At 38.8% G+C, this 18234-nt stretch overlaps 1 protein-coding gene across 1 annotated transcript in view; it reads left to right on the top strand.

Moving 5' to 3' along the window:
• Nucleotides 1-219: 219 nt before the first annotated feature.
• GFRAL (GDNF family receptor alpha like) overlaps nucleotides 220-18234 on the top strand; it is a 36059-nt gene continuing 18044 nt past the window's right edge. Inside the window, exons 1-7 of the mRNA XM_073336643.1 lie at nucleotides 220-241; nucleotides 4823-4957; nucleotides 8163-8315; nucleotides 9792-10205; nucleotides 11667-11723; nucleotides 13710-14040; nucleotides 16939-17189. Coding sequence (XP_073192744.1) covers nucleotides 220-241; nucleotides 4823-4957; nucleotides 8163-8315; nucleotides 9792-10205; nucleotides 11667-11723; nucleotides 13710-14040; nucleotides 16939-17189 — 1363 coding nt within the window. The remainder of the gene's footprint in view (nucleotides 242-4822; nucleotides 4958-8162; nucleotides 8316-9791; nucleotides 10206-11666; nucleotides 11724-13709; nucleotides 14041-16938; nucleotides 17190-18234) is intronic.

The following is an 18234-nucleotide window of genomic DNA, read 5'->3' on the forward strand; positions in this document are numbered from 1 at the left end:
CCAAGCGGGGCTGGGTTCTCTCGGTGCGCTCTGCGGAGCAGGGGCCTGGCGAGGCAGGGCTGAGCGCGGCGCCCCGCTGCCCAATCGCCGCCCTTGGGCAGGGCAGCCGAGCGCTGTTCCGCCACCCGCGGTGCTGAAAACAGCCTGAGACCCGAGCCGGTGCCTGGCCTTCACCCGCAGTCCACTCCGCCCAGCGCCCGCAGCCGCCGCAGCCGCACGATGAGCTCTCTCCTGTTCCTAGGTAAGTTCGCCCGGTTTGTCAGTGCTGGGGAGGAGGCAGAACCTGCTACCAGCCGGCTGGTCTGCAGGCGCCCGCCGCTGCCGCTGCCTCCCCTGCCCCGGTCTCACCTGGCTGGCACTCACCTGCCGGCTCCCGAGCTCCCTGCATCGCGCCGGGATGCACAGCGCGCGTGTGTGCATGGCTAGCTCGCGAATGAACCTCCCCCGTGGGCCTGCCTCTCCCCCGTGAGGCACCCACGGGGTGTACGCACCTCATTTGGGTGCATCAGCGCCCACCTGCCCATCTCATCCCTACCTATCTCTTCTGTCTGCATCTCCCTTTTGTGCATGCATCCTCACCAGTGTGCGTGGCTTGCCTTTAGAAGGGAGAAGATTTGCTCTCTTGTAAAAAGTAGTTTTACTTTTGTGTTCCAAAGTCCCCACTCTGATTGCATGTAGCTATTCAAATCATCATTTACTAGCATCATGCCTAGAGGCTGCCTTTCCATGAAATAACATAATGTAAGAATTGCATCTTCAAAACGGGGCATGGACTCGAACTGAACCCAGAGAGGTAGTTTTCCCCCCAGGCTCGCATAGATTTGTATTTGATGCTTTCCAGTTTGAGAAGTCTATTCAGATTCGCTCTGTGTTGAACATGGGATTTGTCAACTATGCTACTAGCCGTCAGTGAAGTGAGCTTAATTCTCTACACACCATTATTGATGCTTTATGTGTCAGATGAATTTCCCTTTCCTGGAGCTCATGCCTGATTTGATCCCTATTTATTTATTCTCGCTGCTGCTGGAAAACTGCAAGGTGTGGATGAGCAGGTGCTCACTTCACACTCAGGTGTGATCTCTAGGGTTGTACTTTGCTGAACAGGGCACCTAACAAACTTATTCAAACGAGTCCCTGGTAATATGTTCAAGTCTGTAAACACCACACAGGAACAAGAGTGTTCTTTTGTGATCTAGCATGAGCATTGATAAGAAACTCAGCCATCAAGAAGACCTGCAAATGGGATGCCTTGTCTAAACAAACAGTCACTTGTTTGCTGAGTGGAAAGCATAAGTGCAGGTAGTACCATAAGAAGAGTTATTGACATTTCCCTTTGGTTTTGAATGGAAAAAGAGAAATCAATAAAGCTGGTATATAGGAAGCTGATAGAAGAGAATAAGATGAAATGCTGTTCCTATACATTTAACTCTTTGTTCCTGCTCATTTTTATCCTTCATTTTCCCACTATGTTCTGCATATCGGTACTCTCAAAGCCATTAACTTTCTATTCTGCTGTTTAAAACAACATTCCACTTAGTTACTTCTGGCTTTAGAGCTACTAGCTTCAAAATTCACACAATATACGGTACATCACTCCCTTTTGTAGCCTACCCTTACTTTTTTCTATCTGTCTAGCTGTTTATATAGCTAAAGCACTGGATCAGGATTCAGGAGATCCTGGTTCAATTCCTAGCTCTGCCAGAGGTATCTTATGTGACCTTGGGCAAGTAATTTAATACCTCTGTGCCTCAATTTCCCATCTTTAAGATGGAGATGATACTTATTTCCTTTCTCTTGCCCTTTGTCTGTTTGACTTGTAAGTTCTTCAGGGCATGGACAGTCTCTTACTTCATGCATGCACAATATCAGGCACAATGAAATATGAATTTTGTTTGAGGCTTTTATGTGCTACTGCAATACAAATAATATTAATTGTATTAATTATAATCTAGCTCCGGATGGATCCCCCTCAGGTTACTAAGAGAGGTGGTTGTGGTAGGACATTCTCCCTGAATGTCCAAAAAATCTGGAGTTCACTACTTACTGTAACAATGGTGACAGGCTGTGAAAATGTTTAGGGAAATTAGCAAAATTAGGTGGGTCTGTTGCACATCAGAAAGTTCCAGTTACTGGCCCTAACGTTGTATAGTACAGAGGAGTCAAGAGATAATCTAGAGCCACTGTCATGTCATTAGACATGGAGAAGCCGTTTGATAGGTTTAATGGCTTTAGAGATTTTGATTTTGGAAAGGCAGCTCAGTTTAGTAGGAATCAGAAGAAAGTCTGAGCTGGTAACTGGCTGCTCCCCCTGTCCAAGCTCTAGCTGTTCATGTGCAAGGAAGGGTTCTGAAGGGCTAGGTTGGCAGGAGGGAGATTAAAGATACAGTGACCATGTTCACAGAGCTTTGGTGGTATGGAACCCAGCTGGAGTCTTAAGTCCCCCCACTGCAGGAGGAACAGGCTAATGTCTGAACTGTCCATTCAATTAGGCTCACTTCCCAGAGAAGTTTCTGTGACCCTGATTCTCCACTGGCTTACCCCATCAAAGTGTGTGCAAAATGCTTTCATATCAGAAATAGGTCTAAATGACTTTACAAGGGGAAGACCATAAACAGACCCCTGACCCACAGCTGGTATATATGGCAGTTGGAGTCATCCCTTAGGGGAGGTGGTATTGTCCTCCTTGTCCCAGGGACAGGTTTGGGTTCCTTCTGGCTGAATGCAAGCTGCAGAAAGATGACTGAATGGGCGGTACTGAGCAGAGGTAGCTGTCCTGGCTATGAACTCAGATTGGATCCAGCAGCTAGGAAGGATGTCCATGAATTCGTTTTCTCAGTACCAGCTCTGTTAGCTTAAGGTAAATGTATGTGATGTCACTAATGAGATATTAAATATTGGTGCACCTGCCAGTGATGGAAAGTTAAATGTTAATACACTTGTAAACCTAAACATTCCCTACAGTAACAATATTGCCTCACAACACAGCACCATTTCCAAAATACATGACATCAGTGCTAAACAGGAGCAGTTGTTTAAAATTGTTCTCTTAACAGAACCATGTTAAATGTGTGAAAGTCATCCCAGTGCAGAGGGCCTGGGCAAGCCCCTAGAAAACATTAATTGCCCTTTTCAATCTGGGGTTAAGGAGCACAGAGTATTCTTTGAATGGCCACATAAGATTCTGTGAATGTCACCTGGAATGAACAGTAATCTCTGATCCTCTGAGGGACTGCCAATGAAACCACTCCCATGAAGTGCTCAGCTACTTGCATGATCAGGCCCTAAATTAATGTCTGAAAGTTAATTTAACAGAAAAAATAAAATAACGTGTTATCATAGTAAAGATAGTTTTATCATAAGAATGCATTATCTCAGACCGTCTCTTCTCCTCCAGCAAGGCCAATCTAATTTCCTGCTGATAAGATAAGCAACAGGAGACATTTAGATATACGTCTCTACCATGCAACTGACACCTCAGTCTTCAGTTTTTCATGCTAGGTGCGCAGTTCAAAAACAGGCTTTAAGTTCAGTATATTTGGTACCGCTGTAAAAGAATTTAAAATTTTGTGTTTTACCCAAAATTGATGCATCCCCCCAAATAATGTAAATAGAAGGAAACATTTTATGTAATAAGAAATACACTGTATCATCGTTCAGTTCTACAGCTGTTAAATTTTTTTTTAATATTGATTGATATGAGTATCCTGTAGCATCTGGCTTTAGCAAACTGCAGTGGAAGTTTCAGAGTGATAGCTGTGTTAGTCTGTATCAGCAAAAACAACAAGGAGTCCTTATGGCACCTTAGAGACTAACAAATGTATTTGAGCATAAGCTTTTGTGGGCTAGAACCCACTTCATCAGATGCATGGAGTGAAAAATACAATAAGCAGTGTATATATATATATCACAGCAGATGAAAAGTTGGGAGTTGCCTTACCAAGTGGGGGGTTCAGTGCTAATGAGGCCAATTCAATTAAGGTGAAAGTGGCCTATTCTCAACAGTTGACAAGAAGGGGTGAATATCAAGGGAGGGAAAATTACTTTTGTAGTGCTAATGAGACCAATGCAATCAAGGTGGACATTATCCATGTCCAACAGCTGACAAGAATTGAATTGACCTTAATTGAATTGGCCTAATTAGCACTGACCCCCACTTGGTAAGACAACTCCCATCTTTTCATGTGCTGTGATATATATAGTGCTTACTGTATTTTTCGCTCCATGCATCTAATGAAGTGGGTTTTAGCCCACAAAAGCTTATGCCCAAATAAATTTGTTAGTCTCTAAGGTGCCACAAGGACTCCTCTTTGTTTCTGAAGTGGAAGTGAAATCCAGTGTTTCTCTGAGTTTTATACTTCCCTTTTACTTTAACGCTTTGTATAAGGACTGCAATGCCCTTACATTTCTGTATTGTCATGAACTGATGAAGAAAGTAGTTCTTGAAAGCTTGTATAACATTATTTTTTCCATTAGGTCAGACAGAAGATCCTGGGTCAAATTCTGGGCTCACTTATGCCAACACAAATCTGAAATGACACAACTGAATACAATGATGTTACTCTGGATTTACCCTGAAAGCTCCCACTGGATCAAACTTAAGACACTGGAGTTGTATCAGTGCCAAGTCTGCCGAATCACAATTGTTTTGTGATTGGAAAAATAATAGGAAATTTTGTATATTGCTAAGTAATAAAAAGCTAACTTGTTCATTTGTCATTACATGCAATCTATAATAAATCACACTGTACAATTCATAGCATGAATGCAAGCAGGCAGATGTTTACCTGTAGTACTAACTAATCATTATTATCTACTTTTACAGTATTAGTTGTATACTTCAAAAACACATCTGCTTCCCAGACCACTGACTGTCTGAACCTGAGAGAGCAATGCATTCGTGCTGCAAATGGATGTGAAAGTGTCTGGAATGTAATTGAAGATGCCTGTAATATTTCAGGTAACAGTTACAGTCTATACTGCCATGGTTTTTTGATTGCGATAAGTCAAACAAAACTCTTTGTCCATATTATATCAGGTTATTTTATATCTTATTCTGGTTTCACATGAGTGTAGAACTGGAGTGACTCCACTGATGTCAAGGAGAGTCCACATGTGCATGCGACATGTAAAAGCTGTGCATGTGACAGCAGAATCAAAGATAATTACAGGCCTAGGGATTTCAGGACCAGGCCTACAATTGTGAAGTCCTTAGTAGGGATCAAATTCTGCCCTCCGTTTCACTCATGCAAACTCCTTTTCAATGCAGTGAATGAGGTTTCAGAGATCAGATTGTGAATCCCAGTCAACAAGTTCAGTCCAAAGGGAATTTTGATACCATATAAGAGCTGAGTAAAAACTAAGTAGTGATTCCAGAATGTAGCCCTCAACATTTTCAACTTGAGAATCATTTTCCAATAAAATACCATCTTCCGTAATTCAGCAATAAGAGAGTAGAACGCTTCAGGCAATGTCAGCGTTACTTAGAATAATTTTGAAGTAATATTAGAATATGAAATAAATAAATTCTGACATGCATGAAAGAAATATGCAGAGGTGTCATATTAATGCTGTTCAGTTAACTGGCACCAACATGTCAGAATGAATCATTTCTAGGGAATGATAATACAATAAATTGCAGGTGCTGAATATGACTGATCTCCCTTCAGTTGTTTAATGCATAACACAGATTTTCACCTACACAAGAACAGGAAATCAGTCTCACTGTCTCTGCTTATTACCTTAAGGAATAGGAAAATCATTTTTTATAAACAGTTTAATACTTTCTACAGTATTGTGTATATACATAAAACATTCATATTAGAGCCAGTCATAAGATTATTTGAAAACATTTTCAATAAAGAATGATGTTTTAAATCCAAATTTTGGTGGAACATTTTCATTTCATTGAGAATTTTTGGTTTTTCAATAAAAAGCCAAACAATTTTCATTTAAAAAAAATTAGGGAGAAATATTTTGGTGCAAAACAATTACCATTTTTGACTAATTCTAATATATATCTGATTAGTGCATCCAAAGGCTCATGGAGCTTTGTACTAGGTACATCTTATCTTAATAAATATGATTACTTTTTAATTGGGGGTGAATCAGGTAATACTGTCTGAATACTACCAGTAATACAATTGGCCTGCAACTCAGCCTAATCTCTGTTGTAAAGCAAATGTAAAACTTTTTAATAGCTCAAATCAAAAAGTTCTCCCCTCTTGCTGTTTATTGTCTTCTTGAACCTACCACATAAAATTCCTTCTGAGTCAGTCAACAACCCATTTCTTTTTAAAATGGATCCTAAAAACTCACTTCCTTCTGTGAGGACATTCAGTGTTAGCTCCCCAAATAGAGTGGATATGGAGAAAGAGAATAAATTATGGGGTGGTGTGCTATAAAGGGTTTATTGGCATGAGTTTGGAGTGAACTTCATTGCTGATAAAGGGTAAAGCCATGAGTGAGTGCAAACACTTAGCCCTACCAGTGAAGTTGCACATCACACATCAGGAGATTCTTTGTGAACTAGATTTAAGACCATATTTTGTCCTTCATCTTCAATGAAGAAGATTAAATTCCCATTGACAATGATGGATTCTGCTTGTGGCTGGGGGGACAGATTATGACCTAGAAAGTGTCAGCCACAGCTATTTGTCAGAAGTCTTGCAGTCATATTTATACAAATTGTGTGTGTGTGTGTGTGTATATATATATATATAAGCTAAATCATTAGTAGGTCCCAAAGCTGAAATTATGCTTAGATTTTAAATCAAGAGGGCATTTTTGTAAGTGCCCTTGTAATGCATATATATATTATAGTTGGAATGTGTTATCTTCTGCTAATCAGTAATAAAAGGAACAAGAATTAAAAAAACAGCAACAAAAATATTGTGACATACTCACCACACAGCTGAATCAATACTGTGTATAAACACAATAGTCCTGGTAGTAGAAACATACTTGTTTAGTACATGGTCTAACTTGTTATATGAAGCCTGCTTAATCCTTTTGTACCACATGATTTTTGACTTCATTGGAGCTAGGATTTCACCCTGGTAACTGATATCTCTATCTACTTCATGGTAGCTGAATGCCTTACAGAAATTACCGTTGGGCAAAAATGTCCCAAGTGCTCTCATAAGAAAATAAGAACAGTCATAGTGGGTCAGACCAAAGGTTCATCTAGCCCAGTATCCCAGTAGCCAATGCCAGGTGCCCCAGAGGGAATGAACAGAACAGGTAATCATCAAGTGATCCATCCCCTGTCGCTCATTCCCAGCTTCTGGCCAACAGAGGCTAGGGACACCATCCCTGCCCATCTTGGCTAATAGCCATTGATGGACCTATCCTCCATGAATTTATCTAGTTCTTTTTTGAACCCTGTTATAGTCTTGGCCTTCACAAAATCCTCTGGTAAAGAGTTCCATAGGTTGACTGACATAGTGTGGAAAAAAATACTTCCTTTTGTTTGTTTTAAACCTGCTGCCTATTAATTTCATTTGGTGGCCCCCACTTCTTGTGTTATGAGAAGGAGTAAATAACACTTCCTTATTTACTTTCTCCACACCAGTAATGATTTAACTCTCTCCCTGTTTTCCAAGAGCACAGATTTTGGAGCAATTTTATCTTCATAATCGTTATTCTGGAAAGGCTATATGGATTTCACCTTTATTCCTAATGTGGCAATGACATACCAACATGCTTAGTAGTTGTAGTAGGGAGTTTTATAGTTGAGGGTCAGCTAGTGAGAAGGCTGTGCCTTCTGCTCCTACAAATCCCACCTTTGTTACTCACTTTTCAGTTGTTCCTAATAAGCACAATTGGCATGCTAAGCCGCCAGTGAAACTGACCCAATAAGCCAAAAATATAGTAAAGTATGCACAATTTTTGTCAAAAGTAATTGTTACAAACAGATTATATGCCCTCAAAATGAGAACTTAAAATAGACATTTTGGCAATGGGTCAAAAATATCCATCAATATAAATGAAGACAGAATTGTACCCACACTTTCATCATGTCATCCCAAAGATGATGTTAAATTTGTGAATTATGATATATTTAGAAACAAAACCATCTTCTCTTATTGTACTGCAATTGACTTGTTTTATGTAGCCTTGTTGAATAAATATTAACAAAATTATATTCTTGACGACAAACCTAGGCAACAGCTGCAAGGCAAAAGATTCAGTTGGCTGTAATACAACCATCCAATTCCTGGCTAACCAGTATCCACAGTTTAAAGACTGTATCTGCACCAAAGATGATTTTTGTAGCACCAAACTGTTGCTTGGGAAACAATGTGCCGTTAAAAAAGGTAACTATTGTATCTGATGCCTTAATAATACAAAATAATGGAAGTGGAATTTTAACTCTGTCTGAAGATAGAATGTAATTCCTCAGCATAAGGAAGTCTTATAGTTTCCTCTATGTGAGTCTCAAATCAAAAAATCTCTCAATAGACTTTTTAATGTTATTTTGCCTTTTCTAAAATACAGTAGAACCTCAGAGTTATGAACTGACCAGTCAACCACACACCTCATTTGGAACACAATCAGGCAGGAGCAAGACAGGAAAAAACCCAAAACAAGTACAGTACAGTGCTGTGTTAAACACTAACTACTAATAAAAATAAATGGAAAGCAGGATTTTTCTTCTGCACAGTAAAGTTTCAAAGCTGTATTAAGTCAATATTCAGTTGTAAACTTTTGAAAGAACAACCATAACATTTTGTTCAGACTTACAAATCTTTCAGAGTTACAAACAACGTCCTTTCCCAAGGTGTTTTTAACTCTGAGGTTCTAGTGTATTCACATCTCTAAGTATATATGAAAATTATGTTAAATAGCTATTTTAAAATCAACAGTACCAAGGAAAGTCAGAGGAAAAACCAAGAAATTCAAATTTAAGGCTGATAACTCTTCGTTTAACCTGTTCTGATATGCCTAAACATTGTAGAACATATAATAACATATAGAATCAGATCCTGCAGTCCTTGAAGTCCATGGGCTCAATTCAGCAATCCTTGTTTGTGTGAAGTAACCCCTTAAACTTCAACTGGACTACTTGTGTGAGTAAGTACTATTCAATATGAGTAAGATTTGGAGACTCAGGTGCAAAGAGAAGTGTCCTTAAATAAAGACTACAGGATTTGACACATGGCATGTCAAATCAAATCAGATAATAAAGTAAATGTTAAGGACCTGATCTTGCCTTCCTTACTCAAGATGGCAGGATTGGAAAGCTAAGGCCTGATACTGACTACTTTGAAACTGATGATTGTTTTGCCTCAGTCAAATGGGAGGATAATTGTACCCCTCTTCGTTAATTACTTGGGGCCAAAGGGACAAATTGCTCCCTGGTGCAATTTAAATGAAATTAGCAGAGTTGCGTCTGGGCTGAATTTTCCCTGTATACCTAATTCTATCATGCCATATGCAGTAATTTCAGTCAGAGTTCTGTGTATATTACCTGATGCCCATTTATGTGCTAACCTAGAGCACAGGTTATATTATACAGATTTTTGGGAACATAGTAAACATAAAGAAGACTTAGTAATCTGCAAGAACCTGAAATGAGTATGTAGTTACTTGCTATTGACCAGCTACCATAGGAATCATCCAAATTAGTTAAGCCATAATCAGTGTTGTATAATTCAGTTTATTGTACGGATTCTTAGGAGAATTAACTTTGTCACCAAATTTGTTTAGATATGACTATAAAAGAATTTGTAGGATTCAGCCTTACATATTGTCTTTCCAACACACGTCTTTGTCAAAATCTATCTGTACAGGGCATTTGGAGCCTTCCCTAAGCCCAGATATGCAATTAAACTTCAGGTCGCACTCAGAACCCAAAGGCATGCAACGCACCAGGGAATCAGAAAATGACTGCAGTATTGCAAAGCAAAACTGCCGAGAAGACCACAGCTGCTTTATGATGTATAAGAACTTCCAAAGAGTTTGCAGGGCAGAGGTGGCAAAATGCAGTCTCCAAATGGTTGGGCAACAATGTTTGTCAGCATGGAAGGAGCTGAGGAAAACAGTGCTGGGGAACTGCAAGTGTTCAGAACCAATTCAAAAAAGATGTGCTAAAATATGGAAGAGTATCTTTAATAACACGTGTTTACAGTACATTCAGGAGAATCAAGCTTTTGCCATGCGGGAAGACGACTATGATGATGAGAGAAATCAGGGCATTCATCCAGGTTAGTGCTATTCAGGGATACCTTTAAAAGTTAAAATTCTGTTTTATTGCAATTCAAAAGCTGTGTAAAACTGTCTTACTTGAATCCAGTATTATCACATCTGTGGGAAAGTTTGTATATTTTATGACTTATTTGCAGTTGAATGTTGGGAACAGGAGAATTTTAGGAAGCTGATTATATGCATGTGAATAATTTAAACAGCTTATCAAGTGGTAGGTGAAATTGTAGTTTGAATTAATTGAATAATTTCATAATATGTGTTTGTACGGCACCTAGCACAAGGGAATTCTGGTGCTGAGCGGAGCCTTTCAGAGCCACTGCTAGTACTAGAATGAAGTGAGTAATTGGTTTTTTGGTTGGGAAGCTGGACCAAAAACTGAGGAAAAAATATTCAGTTCAGGTCAACCTGAAACTGTTTTTTTAAAAATTGTTGTCACTGAAATGGGAAACCTAAAAAAATAATTTCAGAAACATTTCTGTATGATGTTTCCAAACAAAATTTGCTCCCCAATCAATCCTGGCTGAGTGAAATTGACATTCTTGCAATAGCTGCAGGGAAGCTGACAAGAAAGCCAATTTCACTCAGCAGCTGCTGAGTTTCCAGAGTCTGTAGCTCCAGGGAAGCCCATGAGTGAGGAATGCCCTGGGAGTCAGGGGTTCCAGGGCTTCAAGGCTCCCAGTTATACAACAGGGTTCCTGGAAGCCCTGATCTGAGGGAGCAGCCCAGAGCCACGGACCTTGGTATTATTATTATTGTAGAACATATAATTAGCCGAGTTGCATCTGGGGTCCCCAGCCCTGGGCAGTCCACCTGGGAGATCTGCTCTGAAGTCACAGAGTCGACCAGCCCCAAGACACTCAGAGCTGTGGCAGCTGACAGGCTCTCTTTCATGGAGCTGTGCACCCTGAAACACTGTGTTTCAGTAAAAGTTTCAACAAATCTGCAACAGACTCAGTGAACCGTTTCAGTTCAGAGAATCAGCATTTCCTGATGAACCTGTAACAACCGTCTCTAACTACGATGACTACTAAATAATAATTATTATTATTTATTAATATAGTTTTTAAAAATTGTGTATACATTCAAAAATTTAGGCTACCATATTTATATTTAGCCATAAGGGGCCTGATTTTCAGAGGTGCTAAGCACCCAAGAGTTCTCATTGAGGTCCCAAACTTTTAGGCCACGTATTCAGAGAGGAGAGTGATGTTGCCAATAGCAATGAAGAAAGGTCCTGTGCAGATTTGCTTTAATATCTCTAAATAAACCTAATGAATCTTATGCAGCTTGTAAACAAATTTACAAGTCTATTTGACTAACCTAATTTTTTTTCTCTGTACTTTTATGTGAAAGGTTATGCTAGCATTAGAGTCAATAAAGTTTTACATTAAAGCTCACAACCAAGCTGACGTAATGTATCAATGCTCCATATAGTCTCTGTATGTATCTTTTTCTTCTAGATAATATTAACATGGAAACTAAATTACAATGGAACTTATCTGCTCTTTCCAAACATGGTAAATTTGAATTTATTTTATTAATTTATAAACCATATTTATTGTTTTTCTTTCAGTCTGTGATAGTGGACAATGTCGCTGCATATAGATTACATAATAATAACAACATTGAACAAACAAACTTAAAATATCAGATTTAGTGAACCCCAAATATTTGCAGATAGATTTCTGGTCAGAGAAGGATACAGAAGTTCATAATAAAAAAATCCTGATCCCATTTAAGCCAATGGCAATTCTTCTGATTTTGTCCCATTCAAAATTTTTAAATTAAAAAAAAATGATCTGAACATTTCAGAACATAAAGGTTTAGGTTCAAAACTGAGTCTAAGAATAGATGTAAGTTCCAGTAGCAGGGGATTGTTCTAATTTTATCTGAATTAGCTTCCCCATCTATTAAATATGGTTATAACAAGGTGCATAAATAATAGTTAAGATAGATATCTCACTCTTACAGACGTCACCATTAACATGACAGCATAAGGGACTATTGTAATAAAAATACCTTAATAATATTTATTTATCAATAGTCACAACACTATGGCATGTCCCTATACTTTGCCTTGCAAATAAAGACCAAATCCTGTCAGGTCCTGGGCACCCTTTATGAGGTGCTGGGGGCTCTGAAATAATACTAAACTCAATAGGAGGACCTTGCAGGTTTGGACCCTAACTGTGATATTACGATTTATAAAGATAGTACGAGAAGAGCACTAGGCGTTCACAGATGAATACATAAACAAAGGCTCTGAAATGAAGAGCTTACTTTCTATGGCTGCAGTTCTGGCTCTGTTGAAGTCAACAGCAAAGTGTCCATTAACTTGATTTCACCCTCAATGTTTCAAATAACAAAAAATTTCATTAAAGCAGAGTTAAGGTTGCCCAGCAGTGTCTCATGCTCTTCCAGAAGGTTGAGGTCAGCAAAGCTCAGATCTCTAAAAACAGGGAAATAAAGAGATGAGGTCATTCAAACTTAAATTTCTGAAAAACAGTTACACGCCAATGATTAATGAAATGCCATATGTCCTTCAGACTTTTTGATGGGTTGGGATTTTTAATTATTCAGCTCTATAAAGTAACCTTAACTGCAGTGTATCCAGCCTGTAGCAGGGTGGTCACCCGCTCCTGCCCGAAGGGCTTAAAACAGCCCAGGGGAGGGCTGTGGCTGTGGCAAGCAGCCCAGGCTGACGGGGGGAAAAGACACAGTGGGGCCCATGCCCCAATCAAGGCCCAGCTGGACCTTATAAGAGGCCAATGGGCCAGGAGCACAGAGACTCTTTCTCTGGCCTTTTGAGAGGGAGGGACCTGGCTGCTGCAAGCTGAGTAGGGTACCTAGACTGGAGCAGGGCTGGGGGAAGGCCAGACGAGCTGGGGAGCTCTGGCCTGGAAACCTCCCAGGCTGCAGGCCTAGTCTAAGGCCAAATAGGTACTGCGGTTGCAGGGGGCAGCCAAGCATAGGTGAAAGCAGCAGGTTCAGACCCTCCTTGCCTGTGATGAGGGGCTTGTACACTGCAGTCCGCCCCAGTGAACGGGGGCTAGAGGGTGACTGGCAGTAGCCATATACTGAGGCGAGGTGGGGATAGGGGGTTGGGGGTTCCTCAGGGAAACCTTTCTTTGTAGAGAAACCTTACAAAGCCTTCTGGATCTCACCTTCCCAACCTTCACACCCCCATTACACATTTCCAGCATGTTGTTATTAATAGTGAGATAAATTGGATTCATGTCCTAATCAGTTGTCTCTACAGCGGGTAGACAAGTTTTAGTCCAAAAAAAATATTTACAAATAAAAATTGGGTATGGAGGAGGGGGGAAATATTGTACTAATGTCTATCAGTTTTTTGGACCAGCTCTAATTTTTATAAATGTTTCTTGTATAGTTAAGACTGGATCCTGCAACTGCTTTCAGAATCCAGAAGTGCAAAAAAACAACCACTAGATTGGTCTTTATACTTATCTTTGTGTATTTTTTTAAATCTATTATCCTTTTAGAATACATAGAGAATGGAACCTGTTTTGATGTAAACAAGGAATGTATTGAAGATGAAGTATGTAATAAACAGTTATCTCTGTACCTTAAAGTTTGTTCAGTAACTAGAAAGCAGTGCAACATGGAACAATGCCAAGCAGCCATAAGGTTCTTCTATCAAAATATGCCTTTTAATGTTGCCCAGATGTTGACATTTTGTGACTGCACCCAGCCTGATGAATCTTGTCAGCAAGCCAAAGATCTTCTTCATGGCAAGCCATGTGCAGTCAACATAGTTCCCCCTCCTTCATGTCTAAATGTAGTTCACAGGTGCCAAGACAATGAATTGTGCAGGTAAGTAAAATAATAATTACTTTATTTAACTTTTGCCTGGTAATGTGAGTGTCAATAACAATGAAAAAAGGTGATAAATATAATCTCTCTCTTTATATATACACACAAACACACACACACACACACCCCACAGAATGATTTTCTTCATTATAGTTACTTGATGGCATTGCCGGTATCTGAGAACAAGTATGCTTCCAAATAAATTTCTCTAAACTTTATAAGCAACAGCAATGGAAGAGTTTGGCATCTTTTAACTTTCCTATTAAAATAAATCGCGGGCCATCTGGGCACTTCCTGAGTGTCACTATATACAATGGACACTCAAAACTCCACAATTACAGTAGGTTTAGAACTCAGATCATGCTACTAAAAAGCACATGAGCTTAAGGGAAATCTCAGTAATATAGTGACTATGACAGCTGAGCAGTTCTGATCCTGGCAAGGAAAGGAAAGTGCAAAACATATAGATTAACCAGTTAACTACAATATTTAAGTGGATTGTTTTCACTTTCTACCCTAAAAAGGAATATTAATATGTTCTTTATCACATGGCACAGACTTTAGCAATTCCTGAAAACATGGATCTGTTCTGAAAAATTATTGTAAAAATGGCATTGCAGGTTCTATTCCTTATGATTCTCAAAGGTTTCCATGTCAGCTCTTTCTAATTGTGAGCCCTGAAAACTCAGTCTGGGTATTATACTTCTTGTCTATCATCACCCATAGCAGTTTCTGACAGACAAATTATGCGCTCAGAGATTTTCAACCTCACTCGCTTCAGATTTTGTCCTGGGGAATTCCTCTTTGCCTTCAAATGGTTTGCACAAAGCATGCAGCTGACTGAGCAAAGTTCATTTGGTGAAATTAATTATCCATTAACCCAGTAATATGACCCATTGCACCCAATTGTTAAACAAGGGAAATGGTCTAAATAAGAAAACATTTCCACTTATTTCTTTTTGTCCTTTTCTCCTTCAAACAGACTATGTGATGATGATCCTCTGTTTATGGACACACCAGGCTTTTATCATATACAATCAATCATGTAGAGTGAGCCAGCTTTTGCATTTTATTTCCTATTATTTTACAAAATATTTAAGTGAGAGACAGCTGTAGGATTGGCCTGTACATACAGTGCCACTTAAATGTGACCATTATTTGGCTGGGTTTAGATTTCAATGTGGTCATTCTAGCACTATTGGACAAGACCTGAAATTCATCTAATAAATTAAGCATGCTGTAAATTAACCTTCAGTAAAGAGATCAAGGATCACATTCAACTCTGCCATAAGCAAGTTCAATTCAAATTGACGTCACTGGAGCATTGTCACTTTTTTTATGCCTGGTTGAATTGTGTGTGTAGGAGTCTAACTGGAAACCATATTTAGCAGAGACTTGTTGAATTACCCATTACCCTTGAACATTATATGTTTGCTAACATTAACAATCAGTAGAGTTAAATATAAAAATTACACTGTGAATTATATTTAGCTGTTCCTTTAAATTATGAGCCTGAACAAAAAAAATTGTGCCATTAGCACAGAAATGGGAGCTACTTCGACTGAAACCTTGAATTGTGTAACATAAGTGCTGTGTAATTGGGTCCTACATTGAACCTTATAAGGTATCATTTTCCAGACATGCTATTTTTTAACAGCCCTGTGAAATCTGTACTTAGTCTTCAGCTGTATGAGATGCCATATTTTAATGGGTCAATGCCCAGCACTTTACAGTCTGATCCGATAACCCATTGCCCCTTCAATCCACTAATATTTAATATAATAGATATTGATTAGAAAGATATTTATCAAAGGTTTTACAACACTCCTGTTAAGAAAATAGATAAACTAGAATTGTTAAACATTGTCACATAAAGGGCTATTTTAATTCTACCCAACATAGTAAATAAACTGTCATATGGGATCATTGACCAGAGAAAGAGGAACCAACTTAGCCTACTTACTCCTCGTTTAATTTGATCACCGCTAATTGTCTTCTAATATAGTTTTATAGTTATGGTTGACTTGGTTTTAGTTTTCTTTTTTAGCCTGTAAAACGTTTTGCTGTGTGGATTAGATAGTCTTTATCTTATATCACTCCAATTCAGTGTTTGTTCTGCCCAGATGTATGATTTTACAAACCTGCCACATCCATTAGAAATTTACTTGCTTTGGTTTCATTATGATGTCCAGTCTGATTATTCTACCTTACTGCAAGCTGTCCTCTCTGGATGATTGTTACTTTCACCGCTTATTGTTGGATCCTGGAAAATCTCTGCTGTTTGTAAGTTGATCAAAATTGATTTTCTTCAAAGAAATTCATTTCTGAAGCCCAGATTCTTCTCTCAGTTACAATTGTGTGACACCACTGATATCAATGAAATTGGACAGGTTTAAGGAGAGCAGAATTTTGAGCTATTGATGCAGATCTCTGTCATTAAACCTTTATGATGTGATAGGGTTTTTTTTTACTTTCAATAGAGATGAGGGAATATTGTGCCCTACCAAGCCTACTGTTCCATAGCATCCCAAGATGGAGTCAGATGACCAGGAAGGCTTTTGAACCCACTGTCAGCCTGCTCCTACCATTTGAAATTTTACAGGATCTGGCAGGAAAGGGACTTCAGGAGACATCAAATCCTGAAGAGTGCCTGAATGAATGACAGATATCTTCTCTGGGAGAACCTTTCATACCATAAAAATACTCTTTCCTTTATTCTCCTCTCCTCTTGATTTTGTATAGAAAGCTACTGTCCTACAGGACCCATAGTCAGCATTCACAGGGGAATGTCTGATTAAAAGAAATATGTTGGTAAAAGAAAATTTTAATCATGTGTTGCTCCATGTCAAGTTGTCTTAATCATAATATAGCAACGCTTTTGTTGTATGTTTCCTCCAGGAAAAAATATGAAGTGTTTCGGTCTAAGTGCTGGAGACATGTGACAAAAAGATGCTATGACAATAAAGCTTGCCTTGAAACTTTAATCAAGGATGATCTGATTTGCTCTGGAAGTGCTGACTGCAGAGCAGCTTACATTGACAACTGGGGCACCATGCTTCGCGTGGAATGCACCTGTCATACTGTCCCACTAGCTGAACAGTCTTTGTGCAAGCTCTTCCATCACCTGCTTCACAGCAAGTCCTGCTTCAGTAAGTTATGTGAAGAAAAATGCACCCTAAAATATTAACATACTTGTTTTATACAACAAAATCTATTATGTGAATTAGATCGCAAGATCAATAAAATATTTCATTGTGTCACATTTATTTCTAGTGTAATGCTGTTGACTTCAGTAAAGTTATACCCAGGATTCATTTGTCCAGATGAACTGCATAAGCAATGTGGTGCTCTTTGGTGCCTGCAAACATTTTATATTCCTACTAAGAGTCATTAGTTAAGTTGTGAATTGAAATGGTTAAATGAAGTCAGTGGAATCTCCGTGAAGGCAATAGTTTCTAAATATCAGCAGGGTTCTAAAGCATTTCTGCTAGCAGTCATTGAGTATGTTTCTGTACACGCTTTTCAGTGCTATGGTAGATTACCTTTTCTCCTTCTGTTGTTTCATCAGAGTGTACGGATTTTTGTGAAAACGCTAGGGATAGCTTTAGACTGGCTAGAAGTGCATTTTTTAAAATTTTTACTTATGGGAATCCAGATTAGGATTTTAAGTGTAGTTCAAGTTGCCTGTGAAACTATATAGAATCCCACAGAGTGTCTACGGTCTTCTGTCTATGACCATCTACCTTCAAATAGTTTCTCAACAGAAATGAAGGAAGAGTCCAATATGTGTTATCTTTAATCAGGACCTTTAAAGATTTTCTTCTTATTTCATTTCTGAGCACAAGTCTAAGAACAAAAGAATGGCTATACTGAGTTCTTGTGTTACGTGAAGGGATAAATAATACTTCCTTATTCGCTTTTTCCACAACATTCATGACTTTATAGACTTCTGTTGTATCCCTCCTTAATAATCTGTTCTAGTCTTTTTAATCTCTCCTCATATGGAAGCTGTTCCATACCCCTAATCAGTTTTATTGCCCTTCTCTGTACTTTTTCCAATTCTAATACATCTGCACACCATATTCAAGGTGTGGGCATACCATGGATTTATAGAGAGGTAATATGATATTTTCCATCTTAGTATTTATCCCTTTCCTAATGATTCCCAACATTCTGTTAGCTTTTTTGACTGCC

The sequence above is a fragment of the Lepidochelys kempii genome, chromosome 3 (assembly GCF_965140265.1).
Source record: "Lepidochelys kempii isolate rLepKem1 chromosome 3, rLepKem1.hap2, whole genome shotgun sequence".
NCBI classification, from domain to species: Eukaryota; Metazoa; Chordata; order Testudines; family Cheloniidae; genus Lepidochelys; species Lepidochelys kempii.